Source organism: Sminthopsis crassicaudata, chromosome 6 (genome assembly GCF_048593235.1).
Source record: "Sminthopsis crassicaudata isolate SCR6 chromosome 6, ASM4859323v1, whole genome shotgun sequence".
Taxonomy (NCBI): domain Eukaryota; kingdom Metazoa; phylum Chordata; class Mammalia; order Dasyuromorphia; family Dasyuridae; genus Sminthopsis; species Sminthopsis crassicaudata.
The window spans coordinates 67,283,221-67,310,776 of record NC_133622.1 but is presented as its reverse complement, the minus strand read 5'-3'; the positions used below and the strand labels follow the sequence as shown (position 1 = coordinate 67,310,776).

Genomic DNA, 27,556 nt, shown 5'->3' with positions numbered 1-27,556 from the left:
TCACAAATATAATTTTCTTCATGTTAAAACAGGATGCCTACTTTCCATTGATGAGCTGATGGAAAACCAGGAATGAACCAGTACAGCAGCCTTTTCTCCTTCTAATGCTCTAACTCATAGGCCATTCCTCTTATTTATATAGCCTTGGTCTACATCAAGGTAGCACTAAGTAACTATAATTACTTTCTCAACAGCAGTACTATGTTTCTGTGGATTAAGGTCTATTGTGAATGATCCTAAAGCTTTGCACCTTGATGTAACAGAAATTTCAAAAATAATGAAGTTGATTTTTATGTTGTTGAGTTTGTTCAGTTAACGTTAAATGAACCTACAGCTAGGTGGTGCCATAGTGCATAGTGCTTTAAGCTTGGCCTCAGGAAGACTCATTTTCCTGACTTCAAATCCAGCCTCAAATACTTCCAGTGACCAAAGGCAAGTCACTTCACCAGTCTGCCTCAGTTTCCTCATCTGGAAAATGAACTGGAGAAGGAAATGCGGACCCCTTCAGCAACTCTTGCCAACAAATCAAGATGGAGTCTCAGAGAGTCAGACACCACAGAAATTAATAGACCACAAGAAGAAAAAACATTGCTTATTAGTTTAATTATTTTTTATGGTGAAGGAGGCCATGCCTAACTCAGAAGCATGAATGATTCTAGTGGACATATGATACCAAGTCTATGATGTATCTATAACTTTAATTTCAATTTATTTTGTAGATGAAAAGGGAAAAATAGTTGTGTTTTTATTTTTTTCTGTCCCTTCATTTTCACCTGTTTTTTTATGTTGTTGCTAATGATAGCAAATGCTTTGATAAATTTTTATAGAATTGGAAGGGATATTGGAATTATGTAGTCCAACTCTCCCCTCCCCCATTTTATAAAGGAAGAAACTGAAGCATGAAGTGCACATAAGATCACACAACTAGTTAGTGTCTAAGCTGTGATTAAAAGTGACTTTTTTTTTTGGGGGGGGGAAGCCAAGATGACAGAAAGAAGGCAGGGACTTGCCTGAGTTGTCTCTCAGACTCCTCTAAAGACCTTTAAATGATGCTCTAAAACAAATTCTGGGTGAGGTGAAATAATTTTCTAGCTCAAGACTATTTTATAAATTTATCAGGAAAGAGCTGTTGCATCAGGATGAGTGGAGCACAATCCAGCATAGGCTACACCCAGCACAGATCAGGTCCCTCATCCCACAACTAGTAAAGAGTTGATGGTATAAAAATAATTGGTCAGAAGATTTTAGGGATCTCTGTTGGTATTGGGTAATCTTTTGCTTTGTCTGTACCCAAAATTCAGGTTGTAGTCCTGGATGGCACATCAGAGTTTGTGGCAGAAATGGAACAGAGAACCTTATCACAGTTTCCAGGCAGGAAAGAGTGCTTTGGTCAGAGTACAGGTCAGGAACAGTAAACATACCTCTAATTAGGCCATTCTACCTTAACCAAAATCTTACAGCTCCATAGAAGTATCTTGAAAACAGCTGCACAAAACTTCTGAAGCTTGGGTTAGTACATTCTTCACCCTGGAAGGAGAGCCCCACTTTAACAAAGAGTTAAGCAAGAAATAGACTAGGAAAATGAATAGAAAACAACTCTAATCATATAAAGTTACTATGGTGACAAGAAAGTTCAAAACACACCCAGAAGGAGACAGCAAAGTCAAATTTCCTATATCCAAAGCTTCTAAGAAAATTGGCCTCAAGCCATGGAAAAGCTCAAAAAAAATTTTTTTTTAATCAAGTAAGAAAAGTAGTGAAAAACTGGGAAGAGAAATTGGTGTGATGCAGGAAAATCATGAAAAAAGTTAACGCAGTAAAATAATTTTTAAAAAATGAAGAAAATAACACCTTAAAAAATAGAATAGACCAAATGGTAAAAGAAATTTAAAAAAAAATCCAATAAGGAGAAGAATACCTTTAAAAGCAGAATTGGTGAAATGGAAAAAGAAACAAAAATATCACTTAAGAAAAGAACTCATTAAAAAATAGAATTAAATTTTTTTTTTAAAAAATGCAAAAGTACATATGAAATCTCACTGAAGGAAATAATTCCTTAAAAATGAGAATTAAGCAAGTGAAAGGTAATGACTCTATGAAACATCAAGAAACAAAACCAAAAGAATGAAAGGGGGAAAAAAAAGTGAAATAGCTTGTTAGCAAAACAACTGACTTGAAAAACAGATCTAGGAGAAATAATTTAAAGATTATTAGATTTCCTGAAAACCATGATAAAAAAAAAAAAAGCTTAGACATCATCTTTAAGAAATTAAGGGGGCAACTAGTTGGTGTAGTGGATAGAACACTAGCCCTGATTCAAATGTGGCCTCAGACACTTAACACTTCCTGGCTGTGTGAACCTGGGCAAGTCAAGTCACTTAACTCCAATTGCCTCAGAAAAAAAAAGAAAAAAGAAAAAAAAAAGAAAAGAAAAGAAAGGAATAGTATCCTGATATTATAGAATGAGAGGGGAAAATAGAAATGGGAAGAATCCACCAACCATCTGAAAGAGATCCCCAAAAGAAAACTCCCCAGGAATATCAGAGCTAAATTCCAGAGTTCCCAGATTAAGAATAAAATACTGGAAGCAGCCAGAAACAATTCAAGTATCACCAAGCCATAAGGTGACACAAGATTTAGCAACTTCTACATTAAAGGAATAGAGGGCTTGGAATATGATATTCTGGAGGGCAGAGGAGCTAGGATTACAACTAAGAATCACCTCTCCTGCAAAACTTGGTATAATTCTTTAAGGGAAAAAAAAAAATAGGCATTCCATAAAAGGACTTTCAATCATTCCCGATTTAAAAAAACGACCCGAGTTGAATAGAAAATTTGACTTCCAAATAAAAGATTCAAAACAAAAAGCATTAAAAGGTAAATAGGAAAGGGAAATCATAAACTAATAAAGTCAAACTATTTACATTCCTGCATGGTAAGATACTTGTAATTCATAAGAAATTTCTCATTATTAGAGCAGTTAGAGTATATATAGGTGTGAGTTGCATATATAGAGATGACATCTTTAAAAATAAAATTAAGGGGTGAAAAGAAAGAATTTGTGTACGGGTATGGAAATCAGTATTATCCTCTAGGAAAGTAGGAAGGAAAAGGGATAAGGGAGGGGGTGGTCATAAAAGGGAGAGTGGATTGGGGGAGGCAAGATTCAGAGGTAAAATACTTCTGAAAAAATTTGAAGCTTTGATAAAGACCTCATTTCTCATAGAGAAATGAATCATATTTATGAAAATAAAAAATTCTTCAACTGACAAATGATAAAAAATAGTTTTCAGATGAAGTAATCAGAAATATGAAAAAAATTCAAATTCACTACTGATTGGAAAAATGCAAATTAAAACAATACTAAAGTATACCTCACACCTATTAGAGTGGCTAATAAGACAAAAAAGAAGAATAATAAATTTTGGAAGGAATATAGGAAAATTGAGACACTAAAACACTGTTGGTGGAATTGTGAACCAGCTCAGCCATTACAATTGGAATTTGGAACTATGTACTACTATTTATAGCAGCTCTTTTCTGGTGGCAAACAACTGCAAATTGAGGGAGTGCCCCTCAGCTAAGTAATGATGGAACAATTTATGGATATGATTGTAATGGAATACTTTAGTGATATAAGAAATGATGAGATAGGTACTCTCAGAAAAAACCTAGAGAGATTTAACATTTTGATGATGTATAATGAAATGAGTAGAACCAGGAGAGCACTGTACACAGTAATAGCAATATTGTAAAGTGATCATTTGTGAATGACTTAATTATTCTAAGTCAAAACTTCTTAAACTGTGGATCCCAGCTCCATATGGGAATCATGTAACTAAATGTGGAGGTTGTGAAATTATGATTATCAGTAAATGTTTCATTTGTGTACCTATTTTATATACCTATATACCCAGGGTTATGTAAAAATTTCTCAGCTGAAAAGGGTGAGTGGAAAAACTATAAGAAGCCCTATTCTAAGCAATGTACTGATCCAAGACAATTCTGAGATCCTTAACATGTGAAAAATGCTACCCATCCCCAGAGAAAGAACTGATAGAATTTGATTACAGATTGAAGCACCCTTAAAAAAAAAAAAAACTTTTATTTTCTTGGGTTTTTATTTTGGACTGTTTTCTTTTACAATATGATATGGAAATATTACACATATATAACCCATATCAGATTTCTTGCCTTTTCAATGAGGCAGAAAAGGGAAGGGAGAATTTTGAACTCAGTTTTTAAAATGAATGTTGAAAATTGTTTTTATGTATAACTGGGACAGAATAAAATATAAATTTTTTTTTTAATTAACAGTAGAAAAAAATGAGCTTCTACCATAGCAAAAGTTGTTTCTCATTCATAACAATGAATTTGTTATATCAATGTTCATGGAAAGAACAACAGCAAACAAGAATAATTTAATGCCTAAATCTGTCACTTGAGAAGTGTTGAGAAAATTCACCTCTCTTCACCCTTCAAGTTCAGACATTTTAGATATGACATATTGCAAATATAAGACTTGGTTGACATGTTAGTTGCGTTTGTTGAATTGTCTTTTTGTTCCCTTTTATTTATTATAAGAGATGACTTGTAGAGTTTGGACAGGGAACTGCCCAAAATATCAAAATAGTGAGATGGAGATTATATTAACACAAAAGATATCAATAAAATCAAATACATTTGGTATCATGGTTGAAATCCATACAATACATTTGTTAAACAGGAAATAAAAATAAAATTAATAACTTGAAATGCTCCTCAGATATGACTAAAGATGCAGTTTTGTTGTCTAGTTAAAAAAGCTGCTTTTGATTCCCATTATGTTATGTTGGAGTTGCCTTGCTTTGCTGTTGAAACTTGGAGGAGAGATATCAAAAGATCCCCATGAGACTTTGTTATTGACTTTTAGTAGTTATCTGTTTGTCAACTTATTATAGAGTTGGAATTAGGATTTTTAAAAATTGTTTCCAGAGAAGAAAACAGAGGTTAGGAATCTTCTAAACCCCAAAGATTACTGAGGAGATAAAAATCATATCTATGAATGCTAGTATGAAGATTTGCCAGCTTAGTGCATAGGAAAAGGCCAGAGTAGGAAAAGTGAAATAATGAAGTGAGAAATTAAATTCAGTTCCACACTTAAGTATTACTTACTCTATGTCAGAGGCTGTATTAAGTGCTGTTGATACTGGGGCAAAAAACAAAATAGTACCTGCCTTCAGGGAGTGTGCATTTTTGAGCAGGGAATAAAACATGTACACCAGAAAGGAAATGCAAGTCATTTATGGGAGCACAAAGAGAAAAATAAAAGAGGTGAATAAGATAGAGAGTGAAATATGACCATTGACTGTCATTATTAATCTGTATTAGGCAGGTAAATGGTACAGTGGCTAGAGTGCTGGACCTGGAATAAAGATTTCAAATGTAGCCTCAGACATTTACTAATTGTGTCATTCTGTTTGGGCAAGTCATTTAACCCTTCGTAATCTCAGTTTCCTCATCTGTCAAATGGTTATAATAGTAGAACTTATGTCCCTTGGTAGTTGTGAGGATCAAATATATGTAAAGTACTTTGCAAACCTTTTAAAAGTTTGTTAGTAGTAGTAACATCGTGATTTACTGAATTCTGCACCTGTGTCCATGTATAATTTATTGTTGTTGATCCTGAAAGACTATATATAGAGATTACTAGAATTAGAAGAAAACTATAGAAGGAAAAAGAAAAACAAGTGAAAGAATGGGCTTGGAAAATTACCAGAAAGTGAAGGTTCAAAGTCTTGATTCAGCACCATTGTTAAACATTGAAAGATAAACTCTAGTGATTTAGCACAATTTTCATATTCAGCTCTTCCCTTTCAGACTTGGACACTGTGGTGGTGGCTCAGGTTACACTTTGTGAATATTTTTGGAAATGACTGTGAGTAAAACAAGACTTCTGAATTTACTTTCCATAAGGAAATTAAACATTTGTAGGACAATTGCTTCTACTGAGAAATTAAAACAGAATTAGTTTGCTTTAACTTTGTTATTTCACTTTTCACTGTGATTTGACTAACAATTTTTTAAGCTTAAAAATCTTTAGGAAGAAAATTTTCTCCTTTTTTTCATAACTTGTCTCTATAATTAATCTGTGCTAAAGTCTTAATGTTTATCATTTTAAATATATAAAAGCTTTATGCATTGCTGTAATTAAATTACTTTGAAATTTAATTGTGGTAGAAGGGCTGCATTCCAATACTTCCTATAACTAAATACAAGTTATCATGGTATAATTTAGCTATAAAATATGTCTTTGATGAATAGCAGGCAATGCCAGGAATAACAGAATCAATTAATCTGATTTTGATTCCTGCATTTAACAAAAAAAAAAAAAAAAAAAAGATATCATCTTTTATTCTTTTAAAAATTAAGAACAGAACTGCCAAATGGCACCCAATTCTATGCCCTGGGATCTCTTTCTGACCAAGTGTTCAATCCCTTTTCTGTTCCTGGGCATTATTCACTGACCACTACCATCCCAAACTGGTACTACTTATGCCATACTGTGATTTCAGTCAGCTCCCACCTCAGTGACCATAGCTATCTTCCTACATTTCCCTAAGGTAGAAAAATGACTCTCTGTGATTTCTTGTTGATTTCCCACTTAAAATTTGGTTCAATTATTCAATTAAATAATTTTTACTTAAGTTGTTGTAGAGAGGTATGTTGGAAGAACTTGACAAAAAATGCTGACTTAACACTACTCTTAAGGAGTTTACATTCTAATGAGGAAGACAAAAAAGTAATTATATGTATATATACAAAGTAAATACAATAATTACAAATAAATACAAGGTAATTAGAGAAGAAGATTAATCATTGGGAACCTTAGGAGAAGCTTCATATAGAGAATGGGACTTGAGGTATTTCTTGAAAGAAGAGAGATGGTCAGTGAAGGGGGAGGATAGGGAAGTAGGGCAAGACTGAGCAAATGTTTTCATTTTATGTCCCTTCCTTTTTCCCTTCCCCTCTCCCCTTTTCTTCCTTTTCCTTCTCTTACCTAGGTTAGAAGTATAACAGTTACTCACAGGCTCACTTCCATAGCTGATCACCATAGGGAATTTGACCTGCTCTATTTCCATCCTTATCCAATTCACCCCTTCTGAGGCACACAGGCTCCTCTCTTTTCCCTTATTACTACAGGGTTCACCCATCATTGGGACAGATTTAGTGCAAGCACTTGATCAATTTAGTTCACTGCAGCTTAGAATTCCCCATTTCAAGATCCACTAACCTCAGCTTCCTTAAAAGTAGAAATTACAGATATGTCACCATACCTGGCATTAAAAAGTTTTCATAAAATGCAAATTATCAACAACCAAAGAAAAACAAATCAAAATAAACAAGTTTCATTTTATAACCATTAAAATGCTGATGGGACTGTGAGAAAACAGGTACATCAGTGAGTTGTGGAGTCATGAATTAATCTAACCATTCTCAAAAATAATTAAAGATTATAAGAAAAGTGACAGTACTCTTTGATTTATTATTACTCCCACTGAACATATTTCTCAAGGAAGTATAAGACAACAAGGCACAATATTTATTAAAGTATTTAAAACAACTTTTTATGGTAGCAAGGAATTGTAAATTAAGTATTCCATGACTGGGAATGCGCTAAGCAAATTGTGGTATATAAATATAATTTTTAAGAAATGAGGGATTTAAGGAATTCAGAAAAAAATAGGAAGATGTGTGTGAACCTATTTAGAGTAAAATAAACAGAACCCAAAAAATGGTATACATAATCACTACAGTAGTGTAAATGAAAACACTTAAAATGATGCTAAATGCTACATATAGGTAATGGCCAGTATTGGCCAGGAAGAATACAGAAGAAATTCATGTCCCTCATTTCACTGTAGAAATGGTAAGAAAATAAGTATAGAATTTTGCGTAGACCATGTGATTTTTTTAAACAGCTGCTATCTTTTAAAATATAGGGGATGGCAGGGAAACAGTAATTCTGGTAATAACTTTTATTCAGATAAATTCAGATGAAAAGATATTCAGATGAAAAGCATCATTAAAATAAAGGGGAAGAATCAAATATAAGGAATTCATAGGATCTTGGGAATATCTATAAAGACTGATGGTAAACAGCAAAAGCAGCACCAAGAAAACAATACAGATATTTCAAAAATCCTAAATCAATTTAATTATAATCAGAATTTTTATCATAAATCAAATTAATGTAATGACCAACCAATTCTAGAGGACTAATGAAATTTGTATTTCTCTTCTCAATAAAGAAATGATAGAATATGGATGCAGAATGTTGCTCATGCTGCTAGACATGACAAACTGATGTCAGTCTAATTGTTTTTGTTATGAGAGGGAGGGTTTTGTGGGCAAAAAAAAAGGGACAGGATTATTGGAAATAACAGTGATGTAAGAGATATAAAACATTAAAATAAAGTGTGGACTTAGTTTATACGAATGTGACCTAGTACTTATTTGTTAATGTTTGCTAATGACCTAGAATTCAGATAGTAAAATTTTATAAATATAATACTAAGACCAAGATTTGAGCCTCATATAAAAAATATTTTATGATTGCTATGAAGACATTTTAAGTTGAGTAAATTCAAGAAATGTCTTTTAAAAACTCTTTCTTCTAGTGGATAGGCAGAATAATTTTCTGAGCTTAAGATGAGAACTTCTGATTACTTTTCATTCTAACTCTGTATCAACTACAGATAATATCATTGTATAAAACAAAAGGAAATATATGTTGACCTTTTATATAATACAATAGAATTTCTATATGCTTAGGGGAAAGGAGAATAGTAATAAAATCTTTCATTAATTTTTTTCAATTTTTGCTTGGAAGGTGAGAAAATTATTTGGAATTACATTTAACAACTGAAATGTACATTATAACAACATTGACACTTAATATAACAGGAACAATTATCCTTAAGTCATGGGTAATTAATTATTCCACAATATCTTTTACATTAAATAGACTTTGATATTAAATGCAGCATATATGTGTGTGTGTGTGTGTGTGTGTGTGTGTGTGTATAAAATACCAATGCCAAGTGCCACAAAACAGACTCATACTTAGTCAGTGATCAGCATAATTTAAGTGGCAGTTCACAAACTGCTAGGGATTAAAGTCAAAAGACATGAGACCTGTTCCCTTCTCTCAAGGACTTTAAAATCTAATTTGGGAGTTAGAGCATCTATCTAGAAATACTTGTGCAGTATGTGACTATTATCACTGTAAGAAATTTCTTCTCCCAGATTTTTCCTCACCCCACCACTTTTTGGAAGACCAGTGGAAAGAGTAATCAATTCCCAAAGTATAAAGGTTGAAAGCCAGCTTCTACAGCTCTTATCTTCCCCCAAGTAGGGAGAGCTTTGTCCAATTGGAGTCCATCCTTCTCCCACCTCCTACTCAGCCAGTCACCACCAGTTAGATTAAAGAGCAGCCCTAGTCCCTGGGGGGAAATCAGTCTTTATCTGTGGCATTCAAGCAAGAAGGAATCTGTGTCCAGGTCAACGGAAGGTGTTCCACTCAAGCAAATTGGGTTGCTATACTAGGTTGTTAGTTACAGCTAAGGAATGATCACCTGAAAAGAACCTGGACTTGATATTCAGGTTCCTGCATGTGAGTTGATTTGGAAACATTGGGTAGGGACTAATTTGAAAAAGACAAGAAGTCAAGATTGGCCTCAAGAAGAGACATAAAAAAGCGCATATAGAGCTGATCAGAGAGAGAGAGATTAAGTAAGGAGACAATTTGTATGAATGATGGGGGAAATAAGTATAGGGATTCAGTACTTTTTTTAAAGTCTGTAAATATGTACAAGGGGAAACACTTGTGGATTTCCCATCTCTGCAAAAGGGTGGGGTGGTCTTCCCCCATCTCTTCTTTGAATCATACTTATTCTTTATGGTTTTGCAACATTTGCTTTTGACTTTTTCTTCTTTTTGATGAAACATGGTTGTTCTTAACATTTGCATGAAACATTTATAAAACAATATAGTAGAAACAGGAATAATCATAACAGCTATTATAACATTTACTCAGGAGAAGGCAAAAGCAGAAATAATCAAAACATAACAGTTGAGCCATAATTCTCAGCCACATTCTCCCATAAATACATATAATATGAAATGGAGGGTTGGAGAGTGGGGCACACACACATACTTAATAAGAAGGCAGCAAAATAGGGAAATCCATGTGCCTAGGGCAGCCAATTTTCATGTTCTTGGTCTCCTTAGGGAACAGTCTACTCTATACCACATGTCACCCACTGAGCAAAGTCACAGGTGGCCACCTGCTTACGTTCTAGTTCTCTCAGCTCTCTTGTTCCTCTTTATTTAATCATCATGGTACAATGTGGTTTTCTCCAAGTGGAACATAACTTCCTTGACATCAGGGACTGTTATTTCTATCTTTGCGTCCTTAGCATTTAACATAGTGGTTAGCAGACGGCAGGCACTTCATAAATGCTTATTGAATTGAAATGAGATCTCTTCAGTGCCAAATGAGTAATATGAACAAGAATGTTAGAGGAGATGGGGAGTGGACTGAGTTGAGATGTCCTCAAGAAAGCTTTGTAGAGGATGTAGGTTTTGAAATGAAGGCAAAAGAGGGATATAATGTTTATAGGAGGTCAAGGAGATCAAGCTGGACTTCAACTATCTCCTCACTCCATCCTACTACAAGTCTTCAACCAAAGGGGAAAACTTCATTGGGTACATTATAGAAGAGAAGAGATTCTCATTCACTCAGGAGTTGAATCAGAAGCTTCCAAAGACCTTCCAATTCTGAGATTTGGTGTGTCTTTTAAGATCAAACCTAGACATTTTTAGTCCACTTCAGAAATTGCCACATTAAAAGAATTGTGTTTCTTTGACCACTTTATTTGACTATCTGACTTGTTTCTGGAATACTGTTAGTTCATGTTTGTTCTCTTGACAGAAATGCCCATGCCTTCAGACTGTGTGCCCATTTTTTTTTCCTTTCATATTCTTAATATGTTGTTTAAGAAGCTCAGCACTCTTTAGCACAGTACTTAGCACATAAGGGCCTAATAAATACTTGTTGACTTTATTTTCTGTGATTTAAGCTCAAGATATAAAATAGTTTCAAATGTCAATGTTGTCTAGTTGAATTTTTAGGGCCTAACTTCACCTCTACATTTCCTTTTTATCTTCTTTTGCCAGTTCTGCTTTATTTGTATCTATCAGCATTATCATTAGTGATGCAGGGAGATGCAATGGATAGAGAGTTAGCCCCAGAATCAGGAAAATCTGGGTTCAACTTCTCTCTGACATCTACTAGCTAAGTGCAAGACACTTAATTCTCAAATACCTCTAGGCAACAGCTCTCTAAAACTAGACATTAACTTGTTTGTTTTTTTTTAAAGTAGTTTTGATTCCTTAATTGGTTCCCTTTTTAACCCCCTGTATGTTAAACACTCAAAAATATTATTCTGAAAAAGGATCCATGACACAAGAAAGGTTAAAAATCTCATTTTTAGTCTTAGAGAATATGCAGATATTCAGTGGTAAAAGCTTGAAATCATGTGTCTGATTTGGTCCAAAAAATGATGATCTTCAGGGTATAGGAGATGTGTATACAGTTTTAAAATTAAAGAATTATTTCTGATAGTGTCAGTGCCCCATCCTATCTCCATAATCATTAATATTTTGTGAACACACTGGATTACATGCTAGGCATTGCAAAATGCATGACCTCTGTCCATGAAATCACATCTGAACATTGTGGGACGACATAGATGAGACAAATAAGAAATGTTATATGACACATAACCTTTTAAAATATATATATATATATGAAAATATATATATATGAAAACATAGCATGTTCTGCTTTTGGGGAGACTGAGAAAAATCAGGAATCTGACTTTCACTTGCTTATAGAGCATATTTCTATGACTGCTGTAATTCACTTTTTGTTCTGAATTTGTCTCTAATTCATCTTGTGGAATTGGCTCATATTTTTTTTTTCAGGTAGCAGCTGTGGACTTGGCCCTATCTCCTCCTGGTTTGGAAGATGAATATAACACCCTCCTAACCCAAGATGCTATTCGCTTTCTAGCTGAATTGATCTCCACTTTTGAACTGGACGTAGATAAGGTTGTTTGGCACTGCTTTAAATTTGCTTGATTGACTATGATTTGAAAACATAGTTGATAGAGTCTGAACAATGTTCTGTTCCTCTTGGCAGGAGAAATGAGCTATGTTTTAGGGGTGAGGTTGGCAGCAGCTGTACATTCCATGAAACAAGAATCAGTTCCACAGCCTACAGCCAAGAAATGACTCAGAAGTGTAGAGAAGTGTTGTGTTTCTTGTATATGAATTTTAAGAGAGCATTTATTTCAGAGCAGAATGTGGCCCTCAAAGCTTTTTTTCAGAGAAGGGACCCTTCTCACATGTACATCAGAATCACATAAAATTTCAAGGTAAACGTAGCAAGTAGGATAAACGTTCAACAGTTCACAGAGTACTTATATCAGGGGAAGTGTTAAAAAGGCAGATGTTTGCCAAAGTAAGTATCCTGTGTAAAGTCCAAAGATGATCTGGATTCTCTGTTGATGGTAAGGTTATTCAAATAGTGTTGCTGTTCCTAGATGACATTTTGTTAATTTCATTGTTTTCCCCAAACTTTATAATACTTCCCCAGTGAAATATCCAGCAAGTGAAAAAATTTGGTTTAATCTGCAGGGGGGGAAAGGGAAAAGCACATGAGAAATGTATATTGTCCAGACAATGCTATACAAAGCTAGAAAGAATGTACTCTGGAGAATGGTCCATTTGGCCTATCTTCTACAGGTGCTACCAATGCACAGTGAAAGTAGACCCAGGATTGGAGGGAATTGGGCCATATTTTATTTTGGAAAATACACAGTTATGGGGTAGCTAGACAATGCAGTAGATAGAGTACCAACCCTGGAGTCAGGAGGACCTAGTTCAAACTCAATCTCAGATACTTAATACTTAGTAGCTGGGTGACTATGGGCAAGTCACTTAACCCCAATTGCCTTACAGAAGAAAAAAAGAAAAGAAAAGAATTATACCATGCCTTTAGTGATCCCATGAGACACTTATGAGTAGTTTTAAAAAGAGATACTTTCTACTTTGTAGAAATCTTAGTTTATCCATTTTATAATAATCTCTATAAGGAATTTTTAATTTGAAGATTAAAATGTATCAATGTTGTCCTTTGAACCTCAGCTTCTTCATCTATTAAACAAAGAAATTGGACTTGATAACTTATCTTCCAGCTCTGAATGTATGACACTATTATCTTTTGGTTTTTATTTAATTTTTTTTTTCAATTAACAGAATCTTGTTTTTTGACACTTTTTTTTTCAAATAAATTTAATAAGCATGCTCATTTTCAGGGAATGAGAAAAGACAAGGAGGAGAAACAGGGAAGAATAGACCAAGGTGGAATTTTCAGGATAAAACCCACAAGCTTGAGAATCACTAGCTACTGTCACTTGTCTTTTGTTGAGGATTTATAAAGGGAATGTTTGAGGTTTTTCCTGTCTTTGCTTTTTAGGTTTTAAGAACCAAACACTAGCATAATTAATGATGTTTAAATGTATCTGGAAATGACTAAAAAAAAAAAAATTATGTTGAACAGATCCTACAACAGCGAATTGCTCGAAAAGTTCAGTTGGATCTAACCAATGGCCTCCCAGATTTCTCTACTCATACGTCCCATATTCGCAAAGACAAAACATGGAAAGTGTTGCCAGTTCCTAGGAGACTACAAAACCGGCAGGTGGATATTGGTGATACTGCACCTTACCAAACTGAGCGATTCCTCAATGCCTTAGGATCCACTGCGCAGGGCATTCAGGTACAGTGGGATTATGTAGAGTCATTGTAGCATAAATTACATATGTAGATAGATTTTTAAGTTTATGTTACTTATTATGTATTATTACTGTTATCTATTTAACAAGAAATTGCATTTATTTGAGTAAATTAAAAATTCTAGAGCAGTTTTACTTCTCACTGCTAACTTTCTTTCCTAGAAGGATACAAAGCATGTAACATTTTCATTGTTAATTTTTTTTAAATTAAAGATAGGTTGTTTTGTTTTTTTTTACAGCTATCAATCTATTACATTTTATATTTAAACCCTCACTATTGACACGTGGAGGTTTTTCAGCTTATTGCAGGATTACTCTAGCTAAGGGAGTCAGTTTTTTACTGTTTGAAATGATTCACCAGGAAGTAAGCACCAATGATGATGCCACATGTGCTGGCAATTTGGTATCTCATGAGAAGTTAATAAATTAGCATAAATCCATGTCTTATGAATTGTTTAGAATGGATCAGTTTTCCAAATCCTCAGAACTCCTGGGTGAACTGATAATTTCCAGGTCCTGAACTTGCAAAGCTGATGGGATCCCTGAATTGGTGATGATCCCACCTACATGCAGCCATACCTCAAGACCTAAGCAGAATCAGCAAACATAAATAACTAATAATAAAAATAAACATTTATACAGTGCTTACTATGTGCCAGGGATTTTTTTAAAGTGCTTTACAATTTTTATCTCATTTGATCCTTACAACAATCCTAGGAGGTAGATGCTACTATTATTCTCACTTTACAGGTAAGGAAATTGAGGCAAAAAAGGTTAATTGAATTGTCCAGAGTCCCACAGTTAGTAAATGTCTGAGGCTGGATTCGAAGTCTAGTCTTCTTCATTTCAGACACAAAATTCAATCTACAGGCATTATCTGGATGTCTTCTACAGACCATGAGAAAATAATATTTTGCTTATTTCTACCATCAGGTTGATTTCGATGATGGCAATTGTCCAACTTTCTTTAATCAAATTAAGGGTATCTATAATGTCGTCCAAGCTGTTCACCACAAATTTCCAGGTGAGATCAAATTCAGTAATTATATTTTGAGCATATGTTCTGTGCCAAACTCTGAGCAAAAAATTGTAGGGAGGGCAAAAAAACCAGAGTAATGATCTTTGTCCTTAAAGAGCTTCTGATCAAAGTAGATATCAGATTTATATATCTGAAAAGTTAAATCATTCAAGAGTTAAGTTTTAACCAGAAAGTTGGCATAAGTACTACATGATTGAATGCCAAATGCATGGTACAAGGAGTAAGTGCTGGGTTTATTTATAAGCTTGAAATGTCACTACTGTGGGTTCTTGGAGTGGTCAAGAAAATCTCTGCTGAAGTGATACTTGAGCTGAGCCTTGAAGAATGTAACAGTAGGATTTGATTAGGGAGAGTGGAGATGGGATGGATACTTCGAATAGGGAAAATGAAGTGAAATTAAAGAGTGGTGAGAGAAACAATCACAGGTTCAGAGGGTCAGTAAGTAGACCTATCCTGGCTAAAACTTACCCAGGTCAGAAGAATAGACTGAGATTAAATTTATATGAATCCTACTGTGCCAAACTAAAGCAATAAAATTGGGAATTTTATTGGGATTTCTAGCTTTGTACTTACATGCTATTTATATTTCAGCATATATCTATGAAAATTTATCTTACTTTGGGTTACTTTCTTTTTATTATTCTAGGTGCCCCACCCATATCCAAAGCCCCTGTTCTAATGCTTAGACCAAGAGCCTGGAACATGGTAGAACACAATATGATGGTAGTAATACTTTTGCTGTATAACTGTAATGATATGTTTTATGTTAGGCAAATGAGGCATTTTTATTTATTCAGTTGAAATACCTTTGAAATCTTGGACCTGTTCCCATGTAAATCGTTAAAGGGTTGGTAATGGGACCACTTATGACTTGCCTCTTCTCAGAAGTTTTATTCTTGCATTTTTTTGTAGGTAAATGGAAAGCAAGTTCCAGGACCCCTCTTTGATTATGGTCTGCTGATGTTCCATGTGGGGAAAATCTTATATGATAATGAAAGTGGCCCCTTCTTTTATCTTTCAAAGGTAATCTTTACAACATTAATTGTTTCTCTGAATCACTCAATAAAAGTAAACCAAAAATTCTTATTGAAAAGCTCTCCATGAGCAGCATTGAAAGAGAACCAGAATAATATTAATAAAGTTTTAAGTTAGAGGTTAGCTTGGGCAAAGTTTACTCCAAAAAAGTTTATCTGCCACCACTGAAATATCTATATTCTTGATTTGGGTCCACAAGTCCAGTTAAAAGATCATTCCATTGTCAAAACCTATGCCAATATAGCATAAAGTCTGGTAGATCCTAACCAAGCTGAAAATTCTTCTATTTCAGGCCTAGCAATGAATCAGCTTGTTGTCCAAGACTAATCTCTGAATCAGAAGAGTGGCTATAGGATACTAGACTTTTTTAGTCACAGTATTTCAGAGACCATCTACTAAAGAAGGGTTTCATTGTTTTGATGGAAAGAGTGCTCACTCAGACAAATCTATGGATTCTTGGATTATAGAATTAGATGTAGGGAATTGTGCCAAATGCTGGAGCTCCAAAGACATCTATGATAAAGAAATTGCACTTAAGGGTTTAGTCTTAATGTAAAAGGAAGGCAAAGGGATACAGATACAAATAATTGATACAAGAGGGAGTAATAAGTGTAGGGGAGAAATCTAAAGTAAGATGCTACCAGGAATTTGGGGAGAAAGAGGTCCCTTTTATCTTGGATGTAGCAAAAACAAAGGATGGATCTCAGAGAAAGTTTCATGGAATAAGTGACAATTCACTTAACTCTGGAAGGATGGGAAGAATTCCAATAGACCAAAATAAGGTCAGGTAAAAGAATTCGTTCTAGGCATAATTGTTAGGGGAAGCATAGACACTCAGGTGGCACAGGACACAACAAAGCCAAGGGATTTATAATTTATTTGATGGACAGTGGGGTTGAAGGTTTTTGAGTAGAAGAGTTGTATGATCAGAGAAGAGAACCAAAAAAGATGATTTGAGGAGGACATTGAATAAATTGAAAAGAGGATCTTAGATAGTTATTTTCCTTTTCCAGCCTCAGACTCTTCATATATAAAATGGAGAAGCCTTCCAGTTTGAAATCCCATTTACCTGTCTGGTATAGACTAAAAACAGGAAGTTAGGAAATGAGAGAAGAAGAAATGAGCGCCTGAATAAAATGGCTCCCATTGGAATAGAGAAAAGAAGAAAATAATATGTCAGTCACATTTATGGGGAAATTGAAAACTAATTGGATGTGGAAGATAGAAAGAAGGTGGTGATGCCATCCAAAGAAATAAAGAAGAGGGAAGGAAGATGAGGTTTTGGGACATGTTTCATTTGAGGCACTAACAGAATTCAGATAGAGAATTGGAGAAGATAAGGATTAAGAGATATCTACATAATCTACCTAAAGGTAATAATTGAATGCTTGTGTATAATCATTAAGAGAGAATGGAACTTAGGAGATAAGTATTGGGGAGTAGGAGGAAGATAAGAAAGGAGCAAAATAATCCTTAAAGAAGTGACAGGAACCATGTGAATAATGTCATGGAGAGAAGAAAGGATCAAACAGTAAAGAATGATAATCATTCCTTTAGTAAATATTTATGAAGTACCTACTATGTGCCAGATTCTGTGCTAAGTATTGAAAATAACAAAGGCAAAAGTTCCTGCCCTATAGGAATATACAAGTGTAGTGAGCTGAGATAGCATGTCCATATATAGTTATATACAAACTGCTGAAAGATAGATCATGGGGGAGGGTGGAAGGCAGTATCAGGAAAGATTTCATGTGGGAGATAATGCTTGAGCTGAGCTTTACAGCAAGATAGGCAGTCTAAGAGGTGTGTGTTAGAAGAAGTATATTCCAGACTTGGGAGACAGCCAAGGTAAAGTCATAGAGCTAGAAAAAGGGAGTGTCATATGAAGAACAGTAAAAAGGCCAGTTTGGCTGGTCCAAGTATTCATAGAGAGAACTACAAAAGGCTGGAAAGATAGGGTGGGAGAAACTTGTGATAGGCTTTAAATGCCAATTCATTCTATAGCTAATGAATAGTTACTAGGGTTAATTGATAAATGGTGTCAGAGGCTGAATTTCACCTTAAGGGAAATATTAATGATTGCAGAGAGTGTTGTTTCAGTAGCAGGATATTTCAGAAGTAAACTGGGGTGATAGGGTAAGAAGGAACAAACATCAGGAGTCAGTTTTATCCCTTTTCAGAGATGTGATGGGTTGGAAGGGGAGGAAGTTCAGCAATGAGTAGGCTAGGAAGAATAAAAAATGAAGGGAGATGGTTTTTTTCTACTAGTTTGGCAGTAATAGGAGAAAAGAGCTAAAGTGACAGGTTGAGGCAGTAGTGGGATCAAAGGAAAGGCCTTTTAAGATAAGAAATATCTGAACACATTTGTAAACTAAGAGGCAAAGCAAGCAGAGACAGAGATTGAAAAGGAAAAGTAATGTTGGGTTGAGCCAGATTTTTAAGTTTTGGTATTAAAGAGAATGGTTTGGGATCAAAAGTACAGGTGGCAGGATTAACTTGGGCCAGAAGAGGAGTAGAAACAGATAAGTAAAGTTACCCAAGACACAGGATTCAAGGAGAAAGGAAAGAGCATATTTGAACTGGTTGACAACAGTATTAATCTTATTATAAGAGGAAAACCAATGCCAGAAAGCACTGATAGACTTAAAGGAAAAAGAAGGAAGGCAGGGACTAATGCTCATGAAGAGAACAGAGTTCAAGGTGTGAGAGGAGGCATGACTGTAGATTGGAATTGTAAAGGACCCTAGAGGTCATCTCATTCAAATCCTTCATTTTGCAGGTGAGAAAATTGAAGTGGAGAGTGGTTAAACCACTGCCACACAGGGCAATAAAGGTTCATGACCTCTGAGCCTAGATCTAATACTCCTTCCATTACTCAGTACTATGAGGGAAAAGCAAAAGTTGGCCAAAAGATCCTGGGGTCAGAAATGAGCTTGAACAAGATAATCTCTATGCTTAATTCCAGCGTGAAAATTCTATAATTTATAAAACTGGAGCATTAAAATTTTTGTAGTCTCCTATCTGTCACAATCCTTACAATTTTAAGCCCACCTGGTATCAGATAATAGGATAATGATTGCTCATTCTACTTTCATCTTTTTTTTTTTCTTTCTTATGGCTTTTCCCTTTTATTCTGATTTTTCTTTTCCAATGTGACTCATATGAAAATAGATTTAAAATGAATATAAACATATTATCTATATTAGCCTAGAAAGGGGGAGGCGAAAGAGGAAAAAACAATTTGGAACTCATTATCTTACAAAAATGAAAGTTTAAAACCATCTTTCCATGTAATTGGGAAAATATGCTATTAGAATAAAACTTTTAAAAATTTTCTTTAAAATATACATTAAGTTGTTCCTTTTTAACATGGTTCTTGTCATCTTTCAGTACATACAAAAGGCAATGAAAACAAAGCTATTTAGAGCAAAGGACACATTCCTTCCTAGACTTTATTTTTATTCTGAATTTTTTGCAACTTAAGATTTGTCTTGTTCTAACTAATATGGAAATAAGTTTTGTATAATTTCACATGTTTAATTGATACATACCCACACATCCAGAGCTTTCTCAAAGGTGGAAAAGGCTGGATCAAGGGAGAAATAGAATTTATTAATGAATGATTGTTTTGAAAATAATAATTTTTTAAAAATAATGATAATAAACACCTGTTGATTTAGAGATCAACTTGGTTAGCTCCAATTTAATTTTTTATTCCCTATTTGTCAGATTTATTAATTTGATCTTTATCTTATAGAGGAAAGAATTGTGTACAAAGAGATTTCTTCATTGAAAAGAAGTTCAAAATAATGCTATAATGAATAATAGTAACATATAAAAATTAATTTTAGACTGTCAGAAGCTAATTTTGTAAATTAATATGCTTCTTGTAAACAAGATGATCATTTGAGGGGCAGCTAATTAATGCAGTGGTTAGAGCATCAGCCCTGAAGTCAGGAAGACCTGAGTTCAAATCTGGCCTCAGACACTTAACATTTCCTGGCTGTGTGACCCTGGATGAGTCACTTAACTCCAATTGCCTCAGCAAAACAAAAAACAGAAAGATGATCATTTGATAGAATCTACTACTTTAAATAAAACCAGTATGCAATTTTTAGCAAGATCAGTGCAAAAACTCAGGAATTCCACAAGACACTGTCTAAACCCAATAAAATTAAACATAGCTTATTTTAACTATTTGGATATAGAAGAAAAAGCTCCAGATTTACTCACAGTCCTGGCTTTTCTCCTTATCTGCAGCATACCATTGTATGCATCCATTCTCTGGACTTGAGAATCTTCATCTTTCAAAATAGGACTCAGACTGAGTTTATGAAGCTCTGTCCTCCCAATAAACCTGTGAAGTTGATAGCATCTCCAGCTCTGAAAGATGCCAGTCAGGCTTTGAACCTGCATTTCTGGATGTCAAACCCCACACTTTTTCCTTATTCTACTTCACAGAGTTGTTGTGAGGACCAAATAGGTGCTTCACAAAACACTGTCTATAAAATACTTTAGTTAAGTGATAGTGTGTAACTAAGTTATTAAGGTAGCACAACCAACAATAATTCATATACACCATTATTATGCCACAGGTAGAGAGTTATCAAGAAGCCAGACTGTGGAATAACATATTTATCTGGACCCAGGAAAAGGTAAGTTGTTTTAAAACTGTCCTTTTAAAATTCTATTTGTAGTAATAAATGAAGAAAAACAATTATGACTGCTGAGACTTACAAATGTTACATGTATATAGAGGGTTGGCTGCATAACAGGAAGTAAGCATTAGGTCACGCGGGTTTTGGTCCTTAAACTGGAACTGTGACATCATGCAAGTCATCTTATTTCTTTAGATATCAGTGTATTAATTTGTCAGCTGAGCTTCTTGGACCTTCACACTAGGTGATTTTGTGTCAATGTATGGAACACCAAGGCAGTGCCACAAAAGAGAACCAGGCCAGCCATTAGGGCCATTCTTCTGGCCTTCAAGGCTCTTCATGGATACCAAGGTCTTGTCTCAACTAGTGTGCCTGACATCTTCAGGATAATTAAATCTTCACACAGCTTTCAGCTCCACTGGAGGTGTTATTTCCTGTGTGGCAGGATGCAAGAGAGATGCAAGGAAATGATGCATGTTAAAACACTCTTTTCTGTTACTTATCAGTCTTAAAGAAACTGTACTAAAAACGTGTCTGAGTGTTTTCAGCTACCATGACTTAATAGATGTGTCCTAAGTAGTTGTCTGAAGCCCAGAGGTTAAGTGACTTGCTTGGCATAATGTAACTGAAGTGTGAAGAGGAAGATTTAGGGCTGTCTGAGCCCTCCTTATTCCTACCTCAGACCTCTGTCCACATTATGCTTCTTTTGTAAGAAGATAGTGTTATTGTCTATAACTCATCTGAGTTGCCTTTTTTAGTTTCAGTATTTTCTATTTCTTCATAATTGCTTAATTTGGTTGCAGCTAAATATGCCCATCGGTACCATCAAAGCCACTGTGTTAATAGAAAGTATTCTGGCCTCATTTGAGATGGAAGAGATTTTGTATGAACTGAGAGACCATTCTGCTGGCTTGAACTGTGGCATCTGGGATTATTCTGCCTCTTTTGTCTCCAAATTTGGTGAGAAGAAAGTGACCTTTAACAAAAAAAAAAAAAAGACTTTTAAAAGTGGTCTTTGACAGCAAAAGAGGGACTTTGTTGGGGGGGGGGTTGGTTTGTTTGTTTTTACAGTAACCTTAAAAGTGTGTCTATTCTCAGTAAACCTAAGGTAAGCAATGTGGTCACCAGAAATGGCAAGTGGGATTCTTAAAGGAAAAGAAGATAACCTAAATTTCTTAATTTTATTAACTGAAGGTCTTTTCTGGGCCAAGACTGACAGGAAGGGTTTAAAGGAAAAAGGTTTTAGAGGAGGTAGGAGTCAAATAGGGCCATCTCTTCACTTAGGATACTGTTTTCCTTCATGGATTCCATGTTCCAGCCAAACCAATATGTTCCCTGATCTCTTTCCACAAAAGCTAATAGCATCTTCTCTTCATCTCTGCCAGTAGAAATGCCATTCTTCCAAAAAAAAAAAATCCACCTTAAGTACCATCTCCTCTGTGAAGTATACCTTAGAGTATACAGCATATGCTGCCCTCTGTTCTTATCCTATAGTAGGAAGTGATTTCTCCCTTCTCAAATTTTCTTAGATTTCTCTTTTGCCCTTGCCACATGGTATTTTGCATCATATTTATCTGTACACATTATTCTCCCTCCTACAACAGATTCTAAACTCTGTGAAGTGTGTAGCTATCATTTAAAAATTTTATGTCCTTAGTGTCTAAGACAGTTCTTGAATATAATAAATGGTTTTAAAAAAAGTTTCTTGAATGGAATTCATAAAAGAAAAATAACTATGCCAGGAAAGGGACTATTTCTCAGCATTTTTAAAAATACCTGTTTTCTTAATGTGAGAATTGATCTAATTCATGCTTTCAGTTTGAAAAGGTTGGGATTAGGATTTATGAAGCAGACCTGTACAGAAAATTTTACAGTGAACATTTTGATTCGTATCTCTTTTCACCTCCTTTTCTTCTTTCATCCCATTTTTTTTATCAGGTCATCGAGCTGAATTCTTGTTGCCAGACAGAAGCAAGTATGTTAACATGGAAAAGCTTTTCCTCAAGAGTTACATGGATTTACTGGTGCAAACATGTCACAGGCGAGGGGCTCTGGCAACTGGAGGGATGGCTGCCTTGTTACTACCAAAGGACCAAAACAGTGACAGCTACCAGTCAGTCTTAGCAACTGTTAAACGGTAAGAAAATCTTTAAAACTTTTTAGGACTTATACAGCAAATTCTTAATTGTACTTTCATTTGAGATTGAAACTGAGAGACCAGAATCATCACAGGAGGATAGATTTAGAGTTGGAAGATACATTAGAGATAATCTAGCCCAATCCTTTCATTTTATCAGATAATGAAAGAGGCCCAGAGTGATTGATATACAGATCCTGACTTCAAACCTAGCACTTTCAAAACGGTCTAATGATATTAACGATGTTCCAATCCTTTCATTTTACACATGAAAGAAATAAGGCCCAGAGAAAAGCAGTTTTTAAAAAGTTCACAAAGGGCAGCTAGATGACTCAGTGGATAGAGCACCAGCCTTAAGTCAGGACCTGAGTTCAAATAAGACTTCATACACTTAATGCTTCCTAGCTGTGTGACCCTGACTAAGTCACTTAACCTCAATTGCTTCAGAAAAAAAAAAAATTTCACAAAAGTAACAACAGAATCAAGATTCAAAATAGCCATGGTTTCTGACTATACACCCAGTATTTTTGTGTTGTACTACACAGTATGGGAGTATGTAGAAATGCTCACCAAAAACTATCAGAACTAAGGTCTGTTTTTTTTTAGAGTTGACCATGCTTCTTCTAATTTCTATCTATTTTTTCATTTATTCTATTTTCATTAATGAAATAATAGCAAACAAACAAGCAGATAATTCATGATCTCATTTTTCTGCTCTCAATGGAAACAAATATTGCTAATCTTTGTAAAAAAACATACTTGCCATTTTTATGAAAATTCTATAAAAATATGTACATGCTTTCCTACCTTCTTAGAACATACTGACTCTCATTTGATTTTCTTTTTTTTTGGATGACTTATTCACATTGATCTGTGTAGCCTTGTTTGCCTGTGAACTAAATGTCCCAGGGTTGTTGCTTTGATTCTTTCTTTTCTCCTGCTTCTTGGAGGTCAACTTCTTTGAGCAATAATTCCTTCTCTCTACATTTTCACCTTCATAACCCGTCTGATGTAGTTAGTCTGTAAAGAACTAGAGGGAAAAAAATCTTATGATCAACTCATTCATTCAGTCGCTAACATAAGTTTCCACACAATTCTAAACCAAAACAGTTGTACCTGTGGTGGTTATGGGTTTGTTTAAACTACTATAAGACTCTAAGGCTTATTTTGCTTGGCTTATTTCTGAGTTCTCATTGTATTTGGATAGTTGAGATACTATTGAACTACAAATATCCTATGGGTCAGGATGAGGAAACTGTCACTTGATGTTTTGACAGCTTTAGGAAAAACAAGTACAAAACTTTCCAAATTAAGGTTTTATTTAAAAAAAAAACAAACAAAACAACAACCTAATAAAACAGTCTGAATATAAACAGATGACCAATGAATTTCTTTGCTAATCCTAGGCTCAAATCGTTTGAAATTAAGGCTGGAGTGGATGGATTTATGGTGTATGATATTGGTTTGGTGGAACCAATGCAGAAGGTACCTTTGTATGTTTTACATTTGGGAAGATCTTATATGTTTGTTTTTCTTTTATTTTTAAATGGTTTTGAGTTAAGTATATTGTATAATTTAAGAAAGACTGACTTTTTAAAAATGTTATACTTTCTTTGGCATTATTTTATTGCATAAAAGATTTTGAATCACTAAATTTTACCTGATTGTGGCATTAAGGAAGCAGGAAATAAACTCACTGTATTTATGTTCTTGATTACTTATTCTAATCTCTAATTTTTTTTTACTCTTAAATTGAAATACTAACTTGTCATAAAGAATTGTGCTGTGTTTGGAAAGCCCTCTCTCTCTTACTTACCTGATGTTTTTCGGTATTATCAGATCACAGTCAGAATGAATCACCTCCTTTATTATTTATTCTTCTGGTTAACTCATCAAACTGTCCATCACTTTGAACTAGGTAACATGAGCCTGAGCTCATGTTTTCTAAGTCATTACAAAAAACAAAAGTAGTTAGTAAGGAACTGATGCACCTAAATTTGTCTCATCTCTCCATCCCTAATGTCTCAGAATTATTAATTTTATAGTTTAAAGAGCATCTATCTCATAAGCCATCTAAATTCTATATATTTACTTAATGCTTTACAAATATTGTCATTTTATTCTTACTACACCTTGGGAGAGAGACACCATTATTATTTCCATTTTACAGATGAAGAAACTGAGACAGACAGAAGTTTTAAATAACTTATCCAAGAACACACCTAGTAAGTGTCTGGGATGAGATTTTATCTAGATTGTCCTGACTCTCAAGACCAGCTCTTAATCCACTATGATACTTGGATAAGTACAACAAAGTTGAAAGTCATTTGGATTCCTCTTTAAAGAAAAGGAACTCTTTATCTTCCCAGACAAATGCTTCTACTTGCAGACATATCTGTTAGAAAGCTTTTCCATGTGTCTATTATCTATCCTAAATTTGCCCCTGCAGCATTATCCATATTCTGCCCTATGGGATAAACCAAGCAAATCTCATTCCCCTTTCCAGGGGAAAACCTTCCAATGCTTTTATATCTATCTTAAATATGTTCCCTAGGCTAAATATCCCTTTTTCTTTAATCATTCCTCAAATTGCATGATTTCTAGCTAGTCAGTTAAAAATATTTATTGAGCACCTAATAAGTGCTACTCGTTTTGTAAGTTGATGAGAATGAAACAATCCTCTGTTCATGAACATTACCAAAAATGCTGGCATAAATAATTTGGGAACTTTCATCATCTTACAGGCCTTTGGGGATATTACACTAGTAGCAGAATATTTGGGTCAAAGGGCATGAGCATTTTACTCACTTTATTTGCATAATTCCAAACTGCTTTCCAAAATTACTTATTGACTCAGTTCCACCACCAGTGTACCTGTTTGCTTCACTTTCCACAATCCTTCCAACACTGACTATTTCAATCTTTTGTCATATCTTTGAGTTTTTTGGTTGTGAGGTAAAACTTGGTTGTTTTGATTTGATTTTGTCTTTTTATTAGTGATTTGGAGCATTCCATCACATGGTTGTTTTCAATTCTTATTTGCTAATGCCTGTCCTTTTTTTCATTTATGCATTAAGGGATGATTTCTGGGGTTATGTGTTTATGTTAGTTCCCAAATATATTGGATGGTTTTCTTTTTCTCAGTAGTATTTTCCTCCAAATACATGTAAACATTATTTTCAATATTTATTTTTGTAAGACTAGTTGCTCATAACACAGTCTTGCTGCTATTGTGTACAGTGATCTCCTGGTTCTATTTACTTCCCTCAGTATCAGTTCATGTAAGTCTTCCCAGGCTTTTCTGAAATCAGCCTGCTGCTCCTCATTTCTAATTAGAACAATAACTAACTTAGCCAGTCATCTTCCAACTGATAGCACTTGGATATTTTTTTACAAAAGGAGAGATATTCCAAAGAAAAAACTATGGAGATCAGAGCATAGCATTTCCATTTTTTTGTTTTTGTTTTATCTTTCTCATGGTTTTTCACTTTTGTTTTGATTTTCCTTTCCATATTTCCATGGAAATATGTTTTAAATTATTGTACATGTATAACTTATATCAGATTACTTACTGTCTGAGGAAAGGGAGAGAAGAAAAAATCTTGAAACAAATTTTTAAAAAAATTTTTATATATATATTAGAAGAAATTATATTCACAAGTATCCATCTTTTCTTTGCTATCTTGTAAGTTATTTTGTTCTCTGCTGCATACTTTTTTTTACTTTATTCTTTTTTTTCCTCTTTTATCCCTCTCACCTTCCCCAAACAGGGTATAGTTAAGCACAGATATATTTAATAGATACACACACATTTGCACCTATCCACAGACCCACACATATATACACATATCTACATACATACGTACAGCAACATGCATACACATCTACATATACTTAGACACACATACATATATATAAATATGTGTGTATATAATGTATATATATATATACACACATGCATATATGTATGCATTTACCCATATGTAAACATGCATTTGAAGCAATATTCGTATGGCTGACATATAACATAGATTTCTCTCTTGATTGAATCTTTAAGTTTGACTTTATCTAACACCAACGATTGCTAGCTGTACTTTTTTTTCCTAATAAATTTGACTCCTGATCCTTGTTATAGTATTTGTGTGTATCTCTTCTTTTTATCCCTGCTAATTTTGCTACTTTAATTCTACTCCTTAACATACCTTGCTATTTCTTAACCTCCCCCCACCCATGGATCCTCCTTTGTCTTCTCCCACCCATTTGCTTCACCCTCCTTCAATCCCTCCCCACAATTTCTTTATAGATTTTGGAGTCTGCTATAGCCTTCATGATATATATATATATGATGTTGCTTATTTAAACTCATCCCCATTGTGAGTAGGTTTTCAGAACTATTAGTCCTCTTCCCCCCTCTAATGCTTCTGTCTGTTCTTCCTCTGCACTTCATTTTTATATCTTTCTTTTGAGTTACTCCATTACTAATGTCAATCTTAAAAATGGTACATATTTCCATGTTTAAAAAAAAATAAATGATTTGTTCATGTTGAGTTCCTTGAAACTAATCTTGGATATTGGCTCTTATATGCTAAATATGGTTGATAGAAAGTCCTGAGATTCTGAATGTTCGTTGAATGTCCATTTTTTTCCCATTGAATATTATAATTTTTCTGGATAAAATATTTTTGGCCAAAGGCCTAGTTTTTTTGATTGCCAGTATATATTATTTCAGGACCTGAGGGCTTTTATTGTGGCTGCTGATGAGTACTGTAAAATTCTAATTGTA

At 34.4% G+C, this 27,556-nt stretch overlaps 1 protein-coding gene and 1 long non-coding RNA gene across 9 annotated transcripts in view; one reads left to right on the top strand and one right to left on the bottom strand.

Moving 5' to 3' along the window:
* The window catches only part of LOC141545529 (malate synthase-like), a 102,268-nt gene that overhangs the window by 18,119 nt on the left and 56,593 nt on the right, over positions 1-27,556 (top strand). For 4 of the 8 annotated variants that reach the window (XM_074272621.1, XM_074272622.1, XM_074272619.1 and 1 more), the window contains 10 exons: positions 5,860-5,917; positions 12,031-12,156; positions 13,670-13,888; positions 14,838-14,928; positions 15,590-15,666; positions 15,856-15,966; positions 20,574-20,633; positions 21,440-21,596; positions 22,575-22,773; positions 24,180-24,258. In XM_074272621.1, coding sequence (XP_074128722.1) covers positions 5,912-5,917; positions 12,031-12,156; positions 13,670-13,888; positions 14,838-14,928; positions 15,590-15,666; positions 15,856-15,966; positions 20,574-20,633; positions 21,440-21,596; positions 22,575-22,773; positions 24,180-24,258 — 1,125 coding nt within the window. In that variant the 5' untranslated portion in view covers positions 5,860-5,911. The remainder of the gene's footprint in view (positions 1-5,859; positions 5,918-12,030; positions 12,157-13,669; positions 13,889-14,837; positions 14,929-15,589; positions 15,667-15,855; positions 15,967-20,573; positions 20,634-21,439; positions 21,597-22,574; positions 22,774-24,179; positions 24,259-27,556) is intronic. The other 4 variants (XM_074272623.1, XM_074272617.1, XM_074272616.1 and 1 more) reach the window with 1 other exon arrangement.
* On the bottom strand, positions 1,430-21,440 carry LOC141545532 (uncharacterized). Its single transcript, XR_012483055.1, has 3 exons — positions 20,212-21,440; positions 19,530-19,564; positions 1,430-1,527 (listed from the first exon to the last, which is right to left on the bottom strand). It is a non-coding gene; the product is annotated as an uncharacterized LOC141545532 (long non-coding RNA).